At 39.0% G+C, this 18,441-nt stretch overlaps 1 protein-coding gene across 1 annotated transcript; it reads right to left on the bottom strand.

The window, feature by feature from the left end:
* Positions 1-15,450: 15,450 nt before the first annotated feature.
* LOC149826708 (germin-like protein 5-1) lies at positions 15,451-16,341 on the bottom strand. The gene has a single exon (XM_090018952.1). It carries the CDS (start codon positions 16,291-16,293, stop codon positions 15,628-15,630), a length of 666 nt encoding a protein of 221 aa, XP_089875078.1. The 5' UTR covers positions 16,294-16,341; the 3' UTR covers positions 15,451-15,627.
* Positions 16,342-18,441: the final 2,100 nt, after the last annotated feature.

Below are 18,441 nucleotides of genomic sequence, written 5' to 3'. Positions count from 1 at the left end.
TTTCTCTATGCAAATTCAGAGTTATGGTTTTAGAAGATGCTCTCTGGATCACTCACTCTTTATTTACCAAAAGGCAGACATTGTTATACTTCTTCTTATATATGTTGATGACATTGTGATTACTGGGAGTTCAGATAATCATGTGCAAGACGTGAAGCAGTATGAAAGATTTAGGGGAGTTGAGGTACTTTCTTGGTGTGGAAGTTGACAGACAACAAGACACATTGACACTCATGCAACAAAAATACACTCTTGACCTTCTGGAAAGAGCCGGGATGACGAATTGCAAACCAGTCAGTACTCCTAGTGTATTACATCAAAGGCTGAGCTCTGAAGATGATCATCTTTGTGTCAACCCTACAACGTATAGAAGTCTCGTGGGGATGTTACAGTACTTGACCTTTACCAGACCTGATATAGTTTATGCTGTCAATCAGGTATCCCAGTTTATGCATGCTCCAACGGAGGGTCATATGGAAGCAGTGAAGCGCATTCTACGCTATTTAAAAGGAACTATAGAAGACAAACTTGTTTATCGCAAGAACGATAATCTGCATAGAGGACATGAACTCATCACTTATACAGACGCAGATTGGGCAGGGGATCCAGATGAGAGACGATCTGTCTCTGGATATTGTGTATATATTGGACACAATTTAGTGTCCTGGAGCAGCAGAAAACAAAAGGCAGTGGCACGATCGAGTACAGAGGCTGAATACAGATCGATGGCTGCATGCACGACATAAGCCACTTGGATTAGACACTTATTGAGTGATCTTGGGAAGACAATTATTCGATCTTTTCTTCTATGTGACAATCAAAGCGCAATAAACATTGCATGTAATCCTATCCAGCATAGCAGAACGAAGCACATTGAGATTGATCAACATTTCATACGGCAGAAAGTCGAGATGAAGGAGATAGAACTACGTCATGTTCGAACAGAAGATCAATTGGCAGACCTGTTTACCAAGGGGTTAACAGGACGTCAATGACGTCAATTTTGGCTATTGAAGAGCAAGTTGTACATGCTCCAAAATCACGTACAACTTGAGGGAGGGTGTTAAAATGTAACTTGCGTACGGATCTGGATTCAGATCCATACGCATGGTATGTTAAATGAAACACATGTTGAATATAATCTCATTAATGGCATCCTTGTAATATCTCTGATATTACAAGGATCGTTGTATACCTGTTTTATATATAAAGGTTAGGGCTTGGAGGTCAAGCAACTGAGTGCTGCCCCAGCCGATTGTGCATCTCCTCTCTCTACTTTCTTGTGCAGGCTGAACCACACATACGAAATCAAAATCTCATATTTTCAAGATCTCTCTCTCTCAAGCCAAATTCTACCCCGAAGCTTCGCATGTACTTGTGCTTGTGCAACCTACGCAACCTTTGCTATCAGGGAGGGGGCCTCGAGGTGTATTTCCTAACTCTTGCTAATTTCTTTCATCTTCATTTAGTTTTCTCAGGTTCTTTTTCCCAAGAACTTTGTTTTTTTGGAATCTTTATTCCAAGAACTCTTTCATGTGGGAAAGCCCCTTTTCCATGAAAAAAATTTAGATATGAGCCAAGAAACTTAGTCGAAATCTCTTCAGATTTTGCGTGGGATGCGATCATACTGATGAACTTGTTAATATATATATATATATATATTGTTTTCTATTTATTTCAAAATGCCTAATAGGGGTATTTTGGTCTTTTCAAAATATAATATAAGTTGTTCTCAACTTATTTAGTTGTTTTTTTTATCTTTTTATCTTTTTATTTTTCCTTCTTTGGGGCCATTGGGGGCCCCACATTGATAGACATTGGGGCTCCCCAACGTCTATCTTGTGGGAGCCCCAATGGTCCCATCTCTTTCCCTCATTCATTGTGTATATAAAAGGGTGTTCCCCCTCACTTCATGTATCTTGTTCTCTCACTTTTTCTCAATAATACTATTCTCTTTTTTCCTTTTGGCATTTCCCCCTTAGTGGGTTTGCACTTTATATGCTTGTGATATTTTGTCCATTGTTAACTCTTCAAGTATTATCACTTGTAATTTGTATTTTCGCTTATCTCATTACATGGTATCAGAGCCATTTGGGTTTCTTGTGATCTTAGACGATTTCTCTTTTGTGACCTAAAATCGTTCTCTCTCCTCATCTCTACCTTCTTCTTCAGCATGGAACACGATTCAAGGGTGGAGCTCTCCTTCAAGCTCAATGGTTCAGATTATTTAATGTGGGCATCGGCTATGGAGAATCATCTTCGTGGAGAGAAACTTTGGAGCTTCGTGATGAGGACCTCTCTTGAACCAACATTGAAGCTCACCAAAATCGATGGTATTGAAAAATCCCTTGATGGTGAAGACCGCATTAAAGCTATTAATGAGCATCAAACAAAGGTAGAAGATTGGGAAAATAATGAAGCACCTCTCTTGAATTTTGGCATGATTCATGAACAATGTTGACATAAAAATTTGTGCCAACATTGATAAGTTTAGAGGATCCAATGAAGTTTGGTTCTTTCTTAAGGGTATGTATTCCAAAAAAGATCTAGCTAGACAACTTTTTTGTCAAGAAAAAATTAGATTCACTAAAGAAGGGGACATGAGTGTCCACGACTATTTTAGTGCATTGTCTCTCCTTTGGGATGAACTTACTCTTCTTGAGCCCAAGTGGGTGGCTCCGGAAGATATTGAAATGCGAAGAGAACAAATTGAAAAAGAACATTTTCTTTCAATTTCTTCACGATCTTAGACCTGAATTTGAATAAGGGCATCCCTTCTTCATAGGAGCAAAGCCTTACCTAGTGAAGATGCCCTTGCTGAAGTATGTCAAGAAGAAACTCATCTTGGTATGACTCATAAAAATGATGAAATCTTGGTCGTTACTAGGCCGATATCAAATGTAAAAGCCTACAGGCCTCCCCACTTTGCCAAGAATGGATCCAATTATAATAATGGATTTAGAAAGGATGTTACTTGTCACTATTATAATGAATCGAGACATATTAAACTGATTTGCTCTAAGCTTAAAGGAAAAGTGGCTTCCGTTGGTGAAACTGTTCCAAAGAAAGAAGAAATAAACAACAATGGAGGAGATATTAAAGATACTCTTAATCAAATTTTTGAGGCACTTCAACATCTTCTTAAGTCTTTCTCTACCTCGAGTGCTGCCATCGCATCATCATCATCGCCTCCAAGTATCTGGATTTTAGACTCCGGTGCTTCTTTTCATATGATGCCACATAAAAACATTCTTTCTAAAGTCTATTCCAACCCTACATCATCTTATGTTTCAATGGCCGATGAGACTTCTTTAAAAATTGAAAACATTGGAACACTTGATTTAAAATATTCTAAAGATTTTTTTGTTCCAAAGATAAGGGTGGTTCCAAAAATCAATTTAAATCTATTTTCCGTCTCTCAAATTATCGATCATGGTTGCAAAGTCTCTTTCTCACCTAAAGATTGCACTATGTATGATCTCCAGTCAGGAAAGCTGAATGGGCAAGGCCATAGGAGGGGCGATCTATATTTTATGTATTTTTTTACTCTTCCATCTAAGTCATTTTGTAATTTTGTAAATGTCAAAAGTATTGAAATTTAGTACAAAAGACTTGATCATCCTAATCAACTTTTGCTTTAACTACTTATACTGATGCCGATTGGGGAGGTAATCCCAATGATCGAATCTCAACTACTGAGTTTTGTATTTTTATATGGGATTCACTTATTTCCTAGAGGTGTAAGAAGCAGCAAAAATATCCTTGTCATCCACAGAAGCTGAATATCGTGCCATGACAACTACAACCATAGAGATTGTGTGGCTTATAAGTCTTCTCTGCGATATGAGGATCATCATCTCAATTCCTTCAAAGATGTGCTGTGACAACAAAAGTGCGATCTACATTGCAAGCAATCATACATTTTACGAGCGCACCAAACATATTGAGATGGACTGTTACTATGTTCAGAATGAATACCTAAGAGGAACTATTACTTTGCCTTATGCAACATTAAAATATCAGTTGGCTGACTTCTTCACCAAAGTGCTTCCTACTCCTTGCTTTCTATTTCTCCTTAGCAAACTTTTGGTTCTTTCCCCGTAAATTTTGATAGGGTGTGTTGAAATTATATATATATATATATATATTATTTTTTATTTATTCCAAAATACCTGATAGGGGTATTTTGGTCTTTTTACAATGTAATATAAGTTCTCAACTTATTTAGTTTTTGTTTTTTTTTTTATCTTTTTTTCTTTTTATTTTCCCTTCTTTGGGACCATTGGGAACCCCACATTGATAGACGTTGGGGCTCCCCTATGGTCATTAATACTGTTGGGGCTCCCCAACGTCTATCTTGTGGGAGCCCCAATGGCCCCCTCTCTTTCCCTCATTCATTGTGTATATAAAGGGGTGTTCTCCCTCAATTCATGAATCTTGTTCTCACTTTTTCTTAATAATACTATTCTCTTTTTGCCTTTTGGCATTTCCCATTAGTGGGTTTGTGTATTTGTACTTTATGTGCTTATGATATTTTGTCCATTGTTGACTCTTCAAGTGTTATTACTTGTAATTTGTATTTCCGCTTATCTCATTACAAGACTCATACTAAGAAAAGGATAGGGTTTCCAAGAAACTCGAGTTTCTTTTTCCTCTTTCTTTAGTTTATTTCTTATTATTTTCTTAGATATTCTTGATTGAGCATCTTCACTTTCTAACCCACACACATTTTTTTGATTTGGATCTTGCCTTAGTGGGACCACTGCTCAAGGCTTATCCCACATGTGCACCAATGAGTACAAAAAAGTTGAGAAAGCATTTTCTCAATGAGAGATCTTAACTCTCGATCTGATTACACCCTGCCATTTGGGATGGAACGATCATATCTCGTACCAGTGGGTGGACCCCATCACTTGTAAACGAAGGCGAGTTTTACAAAAAAACTTTTGCAATCTTTTTTTCAAATATCATTAAAATTTCTTGCTCGTGAAATCTTGCATCAACAAATTTATTAGAATGAAATCATAAAATTATATAAGTTGGTGTGGATCAAATGTTAAGTCACAGGGATTCAGCCAACCAGGTGCTGCACTCGACATGACACGACCCGGGTGCGCGTGTAGGTGCAACACCTGGGGCGGTCAACCCGACCCTGGGTGCATCATGCACCCAGGGTCATAAATGTTGAGAGTTTGGACTTAAAAAAAAAGAAGCTCGATAAAATGGGCTGAGAGGAGGTTGCCCTACTCCTCCCGACTGCTCCTCTCGACCTCGACTGTGCGACGACCCGACCCCGATGCCGGCGACGACCAGTCTCCCTACCCCGACGCCGATGATGATCTCGAGCAACACCGTTCGGTATGCATTCTCTCTCTATGTATATAGGCACTAAATACTGCATGTACATGGAATCATCCAAAACAGATATACATGTACACAACAAAAAGAAAATGCATGTACCTCTTCATTAAAACACCTACATCATAAAAATTGTATGTAAATATGCAACACCAATGATGCAGGTACATACTACATAGGCTTTTTAGAGGAAACACATATACCTCTACACATACAGGTTTGCATAACAGCAGATATACACAGATAACAGAAAAGGAAGAAAAAAAGACAAACAAACAGCCTACAAATATGCATGAAAATCCCAACACACAGTATATCCAGATTTGCAGGAGCAATGCATATGTGCGCAATACAGAGAAACAATTAAATTGCACCTGTGCACAGTAAAATAGGTAAACAGGGAATATAGAATTTTTGCATGAATCCTAAAACCCATTCCAATCCCTATCAAACAGAGTTTTTTTTAAAATTTGAACCCTAACGTGAGCATCTGTCAAACAAAGTTTTTTTTTCCTAAAATCCAACGTTAACCTCTATAAAAAAAAATCTGATTCTCGTTGCTTTAAAACCCAACGTGAACATCTATAAATAAAACCAGATTTTTCAACACCTAAAATTATAGATTTTTCATCAATCTAAAATACAAGTTTTGCATCAATTAAAAATACAGATTTTGCATCATCTAAATGAGAGAAATTGAAGGAGAGATTGTACATGCAGTTTTTAATGTCATGTACATGCAGTTTTTATTTAAGAACCCTTTCGGTATTTATTTATATGTACTAGTACTATATTTTTTAGAACTTATTGTATATGTTATTGACCTTGCACTTAATATTTTTAATCTTGATTGTGTGCATAATTGATTTTAATATAACATTTTTTTTGTTTTCAGGACAAAAATGTTGAATAAAGGGAAAATACTTGCGTCATCCTCATCCCCACATGTGAGTTCTACTGCTAGTGTTGCTGGTAGTTGTAGTAGGAGTGTTGATTCAAGTTCTTTAGCTGCAACATATGATGATGGGGGCCACTATGGGCACATGTAGATAAGCTTGCAAAAAATATAGGAGGTGGTAGAAACAAGAGATTTCAATACAAGTTCTGTGAAAGAGATTTTATTGGGTGTTACACAAGAGTTAAGCCTCATTTATTGAAGATATCAGGATATGACATTTCAGGCTATGTCACAGGGATTCGGCTAGCAGGGTGCCGCACCCGCGTCGACGCGACTCGACGCGGGTGCGGGTTCGGGTGCGGCACCGGGTGCGGTCAACCCGATCCTGGGTGCGTTGACCGCACCCAGGATCATTTAGGTCCATTTGTTTTTTGGATTTTTAAAAAAAAAAAAAAATTGCCCTGTGAAATGGGCTGCGAATTTGAATTTTTTTTAAAAAAAAATCTGTTGTCAGGGCCCTGACAGACAGTCTGTCAGGGCTGACAGGCAGCTGCTGTCTGTCTTTACAAAAAATCTGCATGTCAGGGCTGATAGACAGCAGCTGTCTGTCAGGGCTGACAGACAGCTGCTGTCTGTCAGGGCTGACAGACAGCTGCTGTCTGTCAGCAGCTGACAGACACCTGTTGTCAGCTGCTGACAGCAGAAAAACCCCGATCCCCTTATATATATATATATATATATATATATATATTTTTTTTTTTTTACATTTTTGCCCCTGCCGCACCCCCGCACCTGGGTTTTTTGGAAGTGCCGAATCCCCGCACCCGCACCCGCGCCCGCACCCGCACCCGCACCCATGTGACATAGATTTCAGGATACAAAAGAGTTGATGAGGCAATGAAAAACAATATAAGAAAATACAAAAAGAATATGAGAAGAGGAATACAATGAGTGATTCTTGTGCAATTAGTGTGTCATTTTTAAGCTACCAAGAAGATGCTCAAAAAAAAAAAGAAAAGTGGATGTAGGAGGTAGAGGAAGAGGAACGATACAAGCAACATTAAATGCATATGGAAGGGAGAAGATGAATAAAAAAGTAGGAAAGTATTTTTATTGTAGTTCACTCTCATTTAATGCAGTTAGAAATCCTTATTAGAAGGATTTAGTTATTTCTTTGGTAAATTGTAATTTGAGTGGCTATGTACCTCCAAGCTCAGAAAAACTATGAACCACACTTCTTATAGAAGAGAGGGCAAATGTTGAGAGATTGCTAAAGATTAAAAAATATCCATGAGAGTAAAATGAAGTTTTCATTGTTTCTGATGGGTGAACAAATATTCAAAGGCGTCCACTAATCAATTTCATTACTTCTTCGCTTAGTGACACATTATTCTTGAAAACAGTTGATGCATCTGGGGAATATAAAAATGCTGAGTATTTAAATGAGTTGTTTATAGAAGTAATAAAAGAAGTGGGTAATTAAAAAGTAGTACAATGCTGAGTATTTAAATGGGTTGTTTATAGAAGTAATAAAAGAAGTGGGTAATTAAAAAGTAGTACAAATCATCACAGACAATGCTCTAGTTTGTAGAAGTGCAACATTGAGTTTGAAGAGTAAATATCCTCATATTTTTTGGACTCCTTGTGTAGCACAACTTGAATCTCGCCTTCAAGAGCATTTGCAACCTCAAAGAAGAATAAAATTCACCCACATATGCTTTATGTTCATGGATTGAGGAATTAGAAAAAAATGTCAAAAGCATTAGGAATTTTGTTGTCAACCATCATCATGCTAATGCTATATTTAATAGGCATTCTGACCTGAATTTGTTGAATGTCGCTGAAACACATTTTACGTCCATCATTATGATGGTGAAGATGATTAAGGAAGTAAAGAATGCTTTGGTTAGCATGGTGACTGATGAGAATTGGACATTCTATCGTGCTTATGATGATGTCAAGGCTCAAGAAATTAAGAAATTCAGTATTGATGATGAGTTTTTGGACATAGTCTATTTCCTTCAATTTATGCAACTTATTTGAGAAATGTTGAGAGAAGTTGATAAGGATGAGCCCATGCTTCACAAAGTTTATGAAATGTAGGATAATATGATTGAAAAAATACAAGTTGTAGTTTTCAAGCATGATAGAAAAAATTCTACATTTGATGATTCAGAATTTTTTAAGCATATTTATTCAGTTTTAGTCAGAAGATGGGATAAGAGCAACACTCATTTGCATTGCATGACACATTCTCTTAATTCAAAATATTATGCAAAAAAGTGGTAGTAAGGTAGTATTGGCCGTATCCCTCCAAATTTTGACCAAGAACTATCAAGGCATAAAAATATGTGTATGACAAGACTTTATCCAGAATCACATATTCTAAATCAAGTTACACAAGAGTTTGAAAAATTTGCATCTTCGAGATTATATGGACATACATTACTCGCGAGAGAGGAGGATAATATAGATCCTATTACATGGTAGTCAACATTTGGATCAAAAAAACCTCTTCTCTAACGTCTTGCATTGAGATTGTTATCCCACCCTGCTAGTTCATCTTGTTATGAAAGAAATTGGAGCACATATTCTCAAATCCACAACATGAAGAGAAATAAACTCACCAGCAAGCGTGCAGAGGATTTAGTATATGTTCATTCAAATCTTTGACTACTTTTGCAAACCAATGATGAATACACGTATTAATTTGCTCTCTTAGTTATTTGACTATTTCTTAGTTTTTTCATTTAAACATACTTGTATTTAACATTTTCAATTTGTTTAAAATTTTTAATAATGCAGATAAGGATCATCCAAATTTTGGGATTTAAACTCAGAAAAGTGTGACTTAGAAGGAGAGCATGATTTCAACATTACAAACATGGATTTATCTGAGCCCAATCTTCCTTCTTATGATGCATTTGATGATAAAGCAGAAAATTATTAAGATCCATTATCTCATCGTCATATACATTGTGTAGGATATACTTTTGATATGTAATTAAACATTTTTTCTTCTTTTGTTAGTATACTATATAATTTATTTCTTTTCTGCTTTACTTATTTGATTGTTTCTATAATATATTTAGGTTGATTTAATTGTGTTGTTAGTTTTTATGATGTAGAATAGAATTATAGATTGTTAATTTGATTTATAGCATGCATGATGATGAATTGATTTGATGATATTATGATAATTGTTTTTTATTTCATTAGTGTTACTGTTGTTAGTTGTTAAAACTTAAAAATTATATATATATAATTTTTTATATTTTTGCCACACCCGCACCCGCACCCATGTGACATAGATCAAATGCCTATTGGTTTGTGGAACTGAAAGCTGATTCTGTGTTGTCAAAATTTTGTTTATGATCAACACCATTTACTTTCCACTAAAAGTGAGGTGTCAGGATTCTTAATCATACTTGAAAACTCCCTTTTTCCATTTTTGATGTGCTATAACTTTTCCCATGTAAATGAAATGATCTATTGATTCAAGTCTAAGGCTCTAAATGATTTATAACAAATTTTAAGACTGAATGTGAATTGTTGCTTTTTGAGAGTGACCCTTAGCTGTATTGAATTTGACATCTAATTTCTCAAAGCAAAATGAATAGAAGAAAAATGGGATACATGCTTGCTATTATTAAACTATGCCATAGGGATTCTCCAATTTTACTTGCAGATCATGACCCTTAGTGGAAAATTGCAGGGAAATAGCATGTCATTTCCCTTTTAGGTGTGTCCATGTGTCTTAGTCATTAAGGGTTTGGGTTCAAACTTGTATCCCAACAATGTTGCTTGACTTCTACGACAACTGATTGTCGTTAGGTAAGGAAAAAGCGAATGGTGAAGCATCTTATGTCCTTGTCATCTCCGGTATGGTGCACCTTCCCTTTTATAATTTTCATGGCTGATGAAAGGCAACTGGCAGTTAGATTGACCATGAGACCCTTGGATTGAAGATAGTTTGAATTCAAAGGTCCAGCATATTTTATGTTCCTTTGTAGGTGAGCCATTACAGCCCAGCTATGTTGTGTTCCTTTAACTTACAGTTGGCTTGAATTTTGTTCCTTTCCCTGTGGAGTATCCAAAATCCACTCAGAATTGACACTTTTATGTGGTAAGTAGAGAAGCAATGGGCGAATATGATTCTTGTGTGGGGGTTTCAGTCTGTTCAGTAGCTGGTGTAAAAGGAATGAATTGTGTTTTTGAGAGGCCGATGGTGATTAAATATCATTGTAGAGATCAAGCTGCTTCTACTCTCTATTTCTTCAGGATAATAAAATATTACAATTTTGAATTCTTTAGGGAGGTCACAATGGATGGGGTATTATTCAAGAATGTGAGTTTATGTACGGAGCTAACAGCTAAGCAAAGTGTGGTGGGTTCCTTTATTGTACATTTTGCATAGGCAGTCTGTCATAGCTGGACTATTGCATGGCATAATGTCCGAAGGCAAGATTCTTTTGCGACAAACTTTGTGCAAAAGACCCCTCACTCAAATCATGTCTTTTACATGTTCCGTTCTGCTCAGCCTTTTGCATCATCTCTCTTGGAGATCTCAAGAGTTAATGCTATCTGAGGCTTTTGGTATCATGAATATGTTAGTATATTTCAAGGCACCTAGCTTTCCTCAAGTTTATGCTTTATTGATGTTTTGCGTCGTCTCGGCTAATTCTCTTGCATCTTTTAATGGTGCCTGCCTATGCTCTTGCATCTTCTAATGGTGCCTGCTCTGACTATCCTGACCTGGAACCCATTCCTGTTGCCGTCTTCATCATAATTTTTCTTCTTGCACGCCTGCATATTTCATTCAGTTTTCTTTTTTACAGTTTTTCTTTAATGAGACTTAAAAACTTCAGTGCTTCTTTTCTGTGTCCTTTTGTCCTCAAAATAGACCATCTAATTCTTAAATTTTCCATGCTGTGGTATGGGATTTATATTTGGGCTTCTTAACATGAAATTCTGACGTGGTTTCACAGTGACTGCAACCTTTATTTTATCAACTCTGCAGGTTTAGGTTTTGTTGCATTTTCTCTTCCTAAGCTTTGCACCCTTTACCCTCCATCCCTTCTGTTTCCATTTTCTAGGGATGTAAACGTATCAGAGTCAGGGATCTAAGCATTACCGAGTCTGACCTAATTGGATCTTTGCATAGTCGGTTTCAAATTCAGATTCAGGATCCAATGGATAGGGATCAGCTAAAAATCAATTTGGATCTTGCTTAAAATCCTACATTTGCATGTATTCAGATTAGGATTTTAGTTGGATTCAGATTATTCTCAGAAAATTGGGATGCAAAATTTGATATTGAATCTGGATCTGATTATTACTTGGATTGGAGTTTGGCCACTTAATCCGACTGAACGTATTCAGATTTGGTTGGATATCTGACCTGAATCCTAGACGTTTACATCCTACCATTTTCTTTTAGTCCCGGATGATGTATGCTTTCATGATGTCCCACATCACGACTTCAATGTCCATCTCTTCGTTCTTCCCAAGCTGTAGTATCCTTCCGGTCGCGGGACATGCATCTGACTTGATGTTCCACGGAACACCTTGTGTCAATAATGCAAGTTAATTAACAATCAACCATTCCCAGCAGATGAGGAAACCTTTTAGAAATTCAAGGTGCCTAGTGAAGTTTATCTCACCAATCAACCATCGTTGGTTCTAAGCCCCCAAGATCCTTTCTCGTAACTTGCATTACCATCAACGAGCCAATAGTGGAATTATGTCTAGCTAAAATCTTTATTTTATCATTGGAGAGTCGGTATTAGTAAGCTGAAAACTTGTAGTTTTTGTTCTCTGTGATGTTTCTGCTGAAGCCAATGAGAAACCTCGTCCCCAAGAAACTTTACTTTTGCAAAGGGTAAATATGTTCATTGATCTCTATTGGAATGAAGGCAATATTGAAAGCAAAGCTTCTCTGAGCAGTTGTGCTACTGATGACAGGATGAAATTGCTTGCGTTCTGTGTGAAGGCGATGATTCCTTTTTTCGGGCAGTTGATGTGCTATTAAACAATATGCTCTCTGCTGAGAAAATGGTGTGGCAGAAACTTTATGATTCAACTCAGGAAAGTTAATGTGCTATTGAATATGGTGGCCACGAGAAGTAATTGTATGTCACGAGACTCACGCCCTAAGAAGAAACGACCTTATTACTCTTGTAGCTAAATTCTGGGTGAGGGTGGGTCTCTCTTCAAAGCGAATGTGCGTTAGCTACGCCTTGTGTTTTGTTTCTAAAAAGGGTAGATGAGTTGTTGACCAGAAAGTGGCAATATTCATGCCTCCTTCCTTACGCCATCGTCTCTCTCCCTCCTTGAGAATGTCATACTTCTTTATTTTCTTTTCCTTTTTCTCCCTCTTCAAAATAAAGAAAAGAAAAGAAAAGAAAAGAAAAGAAAGGAAAAACTCCTACTTCTTTGGATAAGCGTTCACTGCTTATAATATGTCCATCAATCCCAACTCACATGGTGATGCCGGAGGCACTGCCGACATAACTCCCTTCTTTTTCGCCTTGGGTGCCCATTTGCGGAACAGCCAAAAATTACAAAACCTCCATGCTGGATCCGACCCATTTGCATCCCTGGTCTGGACCTACTTACCAACTGCACCCTGCACCCTGAATCCAAATGCTCCCGAACATTAAAATCAGCTTTGAGTTTTTCCGTCCAAGGGTTGCTGAAATACAGTTTGACAAGGTTTAATCCCATGATTTTTGAATGAGTAACAACCAATTTGATCTCGGTTGGTAGGTGAGTTAATCAAGAAACCAACCTTCAAGGGACCATGGCCTTTTAAGCCTGAGCTACGGGCATCACGGGTCCTCATTGTTCGATAAAAGTCTGCCAGGAAATGCTTGTGGACCAAAGCATTCTATTGTCTATGCACTTAATTCTTTGTTAATCTACTAACGAAGCTGGTGGATAGCTGCCTTATGCACGCATGTACCGCAAGCTCTATGCCAATGAATTGAATCTTCAAATAAATTGGTTGATCCGACGATTCGCCGTAGTTATGAACCCAACCTCTACACAGGGTGGAGTGGTTGCTTCAAGTCTACTCTTTACTTGTATGGACATGAATGATGGTGCAAGTGTGGTTAGCCCTACCACCTGGAATTTTGGTAATGTGAATGTCCCATGGTAACTTCCCCTCTTCCCAGCGAGGCAGGATCAGGTGCAATCACATTGCACAAATGCCATGTGCCTGCTACACCTGATCACCATCCATCTGCTGTTGGGCCCCACTGTAGCAGGCTGTGCAACAGCAGATGTATGGTGATCATGTGCAGCGGCACATTGCATTTGTGCAATGTGATTGCACCTGATCCCAGCACCTGCTCAGAAAGGGATAGTTTTCCATTGTGTTTGACCTTGCGGCAAGGGACACACTCACGGTATTGAACTCACAATATTCTTCAATATGAAGGACTTAAGAAGACCCACCTAACTAGGTGTGTGGAGCCCTTATGGGCACCAAGTCCTCTGTTATCAGAAAAACAAATAATCACAAGAAAAATAGAAGGCGTGGTTAGGTGGTTGGGTCAGAATACTTGACAAAGTGCTCCGGCCACACGAAAATCACCTATCGCGTTCAGCGTTTTTCGGTATAAAATACAAAACACAGAAACCCATAGCGGTTTTCTGTGATTTGTATCGTCCGAGTATTTTGTAAAGTACTCGGGCTCGATCTGCTCCGGAGAAATAGTGATGGTCCCATGCTTGGTGATTAAGTTGATTCATAAGAAAATTTAACCGTTTTGAGGACAAAAGCTGCCAGGAAACGCTTTCTGGAGTCATACGCAGGAACTATTTATTCAACTCTTGTAAATTTATAATATGACAATGAAGCTGGTGGAATATCCTACTGCAAATGTGCTGACTGTATAGATGGATTTAACGTGGCTCCTTTGCCACATAGCAAACAAAAAGTGAAGTGAATGGGTTCAAAATACAGTTGTAGAATTTCTACTAAACATATCACACTAAATCCATCCATTAGATTCGATATATTTGAAAATGCCCAAGCACTATCCATGGGTACCGTATGCACAGCCGCACCATAGAGTTGTCACCACCATCCACTGTATGCAAAGCCAACTATTATTAATTTACCATAACTAGTAGGATCAATTCCCATTTGGATGATAGTATTCTTTATGGGTGTTCGGTTCAGTTCCACTCACTCACCCCCTATGTCATCCCCCATCTTCATACCCCTCTTAAATGATAAAATAGTAATCAAATCTGTCATTATGGGTGAATTTGGCATGGTTGATTTAATAAGAATTGACCTTTGGATCGTAATTTTTTTTGTCAAAAAAGTGTGTTTTTTTTTTAAAAAAATTAAATTGTTGATTTTTGAATCGCCAAAAAATCCTGCACACAGGTCAGATTCAGGTAATTTGAATGTCGATCATCACTAAATGAATGATGTAGATCACATCTATGGAGTTGGATTTGATCAAAATAACTTGTATCAATGAAATCCCAAGGGATGGCATTTGGGCATTTATGTTTTGAATGAATATAAAGAAAATGGCATCCTTTGTTTTAGTTTTGAAGTTGGACATTTGGAGACACCTATAAGGTTTTATTATACCGGTCAGTTGGATATTCACCCCTTTGCTCCTCCAACCCTTTTGCTCGTGTTTGATACGCAGGATGACGCACACTTCTGCGGGGACCGCTTTCATCCCTTTGCTCCTCCAAACCCTTTTGGTCGTGTTTGATACGCAGGACGACCCACACCACCGCGGAGACAAAGCGGCACCCGCAGCGTGCGTGTAACGTTTGATACACACTGCGACGCACATCCCGGACGCTGACAAACAGCGCCCCGCTCGACGCGTTATAACGCAGGATGCCAACGACTGATGAATACCGTAACTAAAAACCTCGCGTGTGTATCAAACTCCCTCTTAGGGCGTGTTTGCGCAACAGGAAAAGTGGGTTCCGCACGAAAATCCACCGGAAGTTTCCTTCTGTGGTAAAGTAGTCCTATTCTGCCCGTGGAAAAACTTTCCGCGGAAATGGGGAGGTTATCGTTGGAAATTTGAAATGCTCTGTTCTTTGTGCATTTTGTGCGGAAAGCCCAAGTTTCCCGCGACGCACAAACATGCCCCCCCGTGCATTAGACTCGAAATAAAAAAATAAAGAAAAGCCAACACAAGTTGGTAGGGTCTCATAAAAACGGTTGCTGTGAGTTTATTTGTCAAATTTATTAATGTCTGACAGGCACCCAAAGAGACGAGAGAGAGATAATAAAACATCACAATTCAAATTGAGAGAAAGACAAGAAAAAAACAGAAAATCTGAAAGTGTCCAGCAGACCGGTAGCAGACACATCCACTGTCTCAGCTTGGTGCGAACCTGGACTTGATCTTCTTCACTTCCTTGGTTCCAATGCGGAAGGCCTTGGTCAGGACCCCGTCGGGGACCGGCGGCGCCGCCCCGAAGAGGGTGGCGGCGATCGACTGCGTTCCGGGGAGCTGGCTGTTGAAGCCGGCGATCACGGCGGCGTTGGTGGTTCCGGCGTTCTTCTGGAAGTGGACGAGCCCCCTGGGGAAGACGAACACCTCTCCCTTGCCGATGGTCTTTCCGATCAGCACGTTGGCCGTCGTTATGAAGCCCACCTCCAGCGTCCCCTCCAGCACGAACACGATCTCAGTGGCCCGAGGGTGGGTGTGGGGAGGGTTGACGCCGCCAGGGGCGTAGTCGATCCGAGCCAGGGAGACCCCGAGCGTGTTGAGGCCCGGGACCTTCTCGACGTTGGCCGAGGTCACCAGCGAGCCCACGCTGTTGTTGGTCGCCCCTGGGGTCGCCAGACCGGCGAACGAGAAGTCCGAGGGGTTCACCTTGGAGGGATCCTTGCAGGGGAAGCCGTTGACCTTGGTGGCAGAGGAGGTATCGGCAACGCAGATGTCTTGGAGCATGTCCGGATCGTAAGCGGAGCTACAGCAGATGTGGAAGAGCACGAGAGAGAGGAAGATGGTGAGGGTGGGTGTGGTGTTGTTGCCCATGGTCTCTCCAGAGAGAGAGAGAGAGAGAGAGAGAGAGAGTCTGGAGTGGATTGGCCTTTCGAGATGTGATGAAGTGTATATATAATTGCAAGGATGCAAAGGTGGGTAAGGGGGGATCGCGTAAAAGAAAAGTAAACGCGAAACTTTGTAAGACTTATTTAATAATTCTGCAGCGTGGTCCTGCTCCCATAGCCATCTGACACGGAAGCAGAACAGATCATGCTGAACATGAGCCTTTTGCTCTCATGCTAACATCGTGGCCGTCTGTTTGCATTTTGGATGAATGCCACCTAGCATATAACTATTATTCTGTTGACTTCTTAACTTTTCAAAATACAAAACGGACGGCTACGATGTTGGCATGAGCAAAAGAAAGCTCATGTTCAGCATGACCTGATCTAAACTCGTCCGAACTAATCGAAGAACGATTAGGTGCAATGTGATTATAATTTTTTTATTGTGCTGCTGCACTTGATTACCCATCATCTTTGGGATACAGCCTATGAGCCGTGGGGCTCAACCAGAAGGGTTGATGTACACCAAAAGCGTAGAATCACATTTCAACTGATTTGCCTTTGAAGTAACCGTGGTTGTTGATGGGAATTTACTCGCCAAAAATTGTATACAATTTAAATATTGAGAGAGAGAATGTTGCTACTAGCCCGACAGATGTATTCAGCATGATTTGTTTACCATGTTACTAGTTTTAATAATTTCCAATAACAATTCATGAAAATGAGGAAGGTTTAAAAATGACATGTTGGAGTTAAGTTTAACACATCAAAATAGCAAATAGATGATGCTAAGCACGATCAATAAGTCAGTTTTTTGCTTTTGAAGATCAGATCCATGTAAATCAAGAGTGTTACCACCCTACATTATGCATGGTGGTTCAGAACCACAATAGATGCATCATATATTGCACATAGAGAGAGAAAAATGGTGTTGGAAACCTTTTTTTTTTTTTGGAAAGTCATAAAACATCATGTTGTTCTATTTCTTATCCACATGATTATTCTTTCCATATTTCGTTTTATTTCCCTTAACTCCTAATTAAGATGAAATTGATTGTTCTACAGTCTAAAAAAGTATCAAGATCTATTTATTTCTACCTTTATTTACCATTTGCTTTATACTTTTCCTTTTATTTGACAACTCATTAACCTACCAGTAGTGATGGAAACAGGGCAACTCAATTGGGGTGCTATTGCCATGGGAAAATTACTATTCTTTCTTAAGAACCTGTGATCAGATTAAGCTTTGTCAAGTTTGCAAACAAATTTCTGCGACCACATGGTAAAAATTACACTAGAGAGAAAGCTGAACCCATAGGGTACGTAGCTTTTGCGCTTCCCTCTTGTGAAAGCTTAACCCGGCAACAACTTTTTTAAGGTTCGATTTTCCCCTTAACCAAAGTGCTTCCCTGGATTCACCTCCATCTGATTATTAATCTGAAAAATATATTTTTGTACAACTGGATCATGAACAAGCAAGAATTGAAGGTTGGTTTTTATGAGGGTGACAGTAACACTTCTCATTTGTTAAATAATTGAAAGTTTCAAACACTTGCCTGTGTGAAGCACAATAAATATAGCATGTCTCACTGGACTCTCCACTTGTAGTCACTATTATTGGTTCTTGGTCGCTGTAATCACTGCTCGTCTTAAAATCTTCTTTTGCCTTTGAATGTTGTAAGCAATATCCAAATTTTGTCGAATGCCTACTTTCTTTATTTCTTATAATTTCAGGCAATCGTTTGTCTTAAATATAAAAGGCTACAAATATGTGACAAACAAATGGGAAAAAACCCACCCCGGTCGCCCAAGTGGCAGCACGCCTGGGAGAAGGTGCTTATCGCTTAGTCTCTGATTTGATTTTCACTGAGTGTGCGAGTGCCTTTATACTGGTGGGCTTGGGTATCGGTGACCCTAGCCGGGGTTTACCTTGCAGAGAAGCATGCCCATCAAGCATTCCATGATAAAAGGGTGCAGACTATTGAACACCATTTAAGGTCTAGCAGTGTCGTGGGGTACTATTACAAGAATTTACTCAAGGATATATAAAGTTTGGTGCCTTTATTTGGTGCAAGGACTTTTTATTCTGTAGAAAGTCATAATGACTGTTGCTTACACTATGCATACACTTATG

The sequence above is a fragment of the Nuphar pumila genome, chromosome 10, assembly GCF_984573655.1.
Source record: "Nuphar pumila chromosome 10, dmNupPumi1.hap1.1, whole genome shotgun sequence".
NCBI lineage: Eukaryota > Viridiplantae > Streptophyta > Magnoliopsida > Nymphaeales > Nymphaeaceae > Nuphar > Nuphar pumila.
This window is presented reverse-complemented; position numbering and strand designations above follow the sequence as displayed.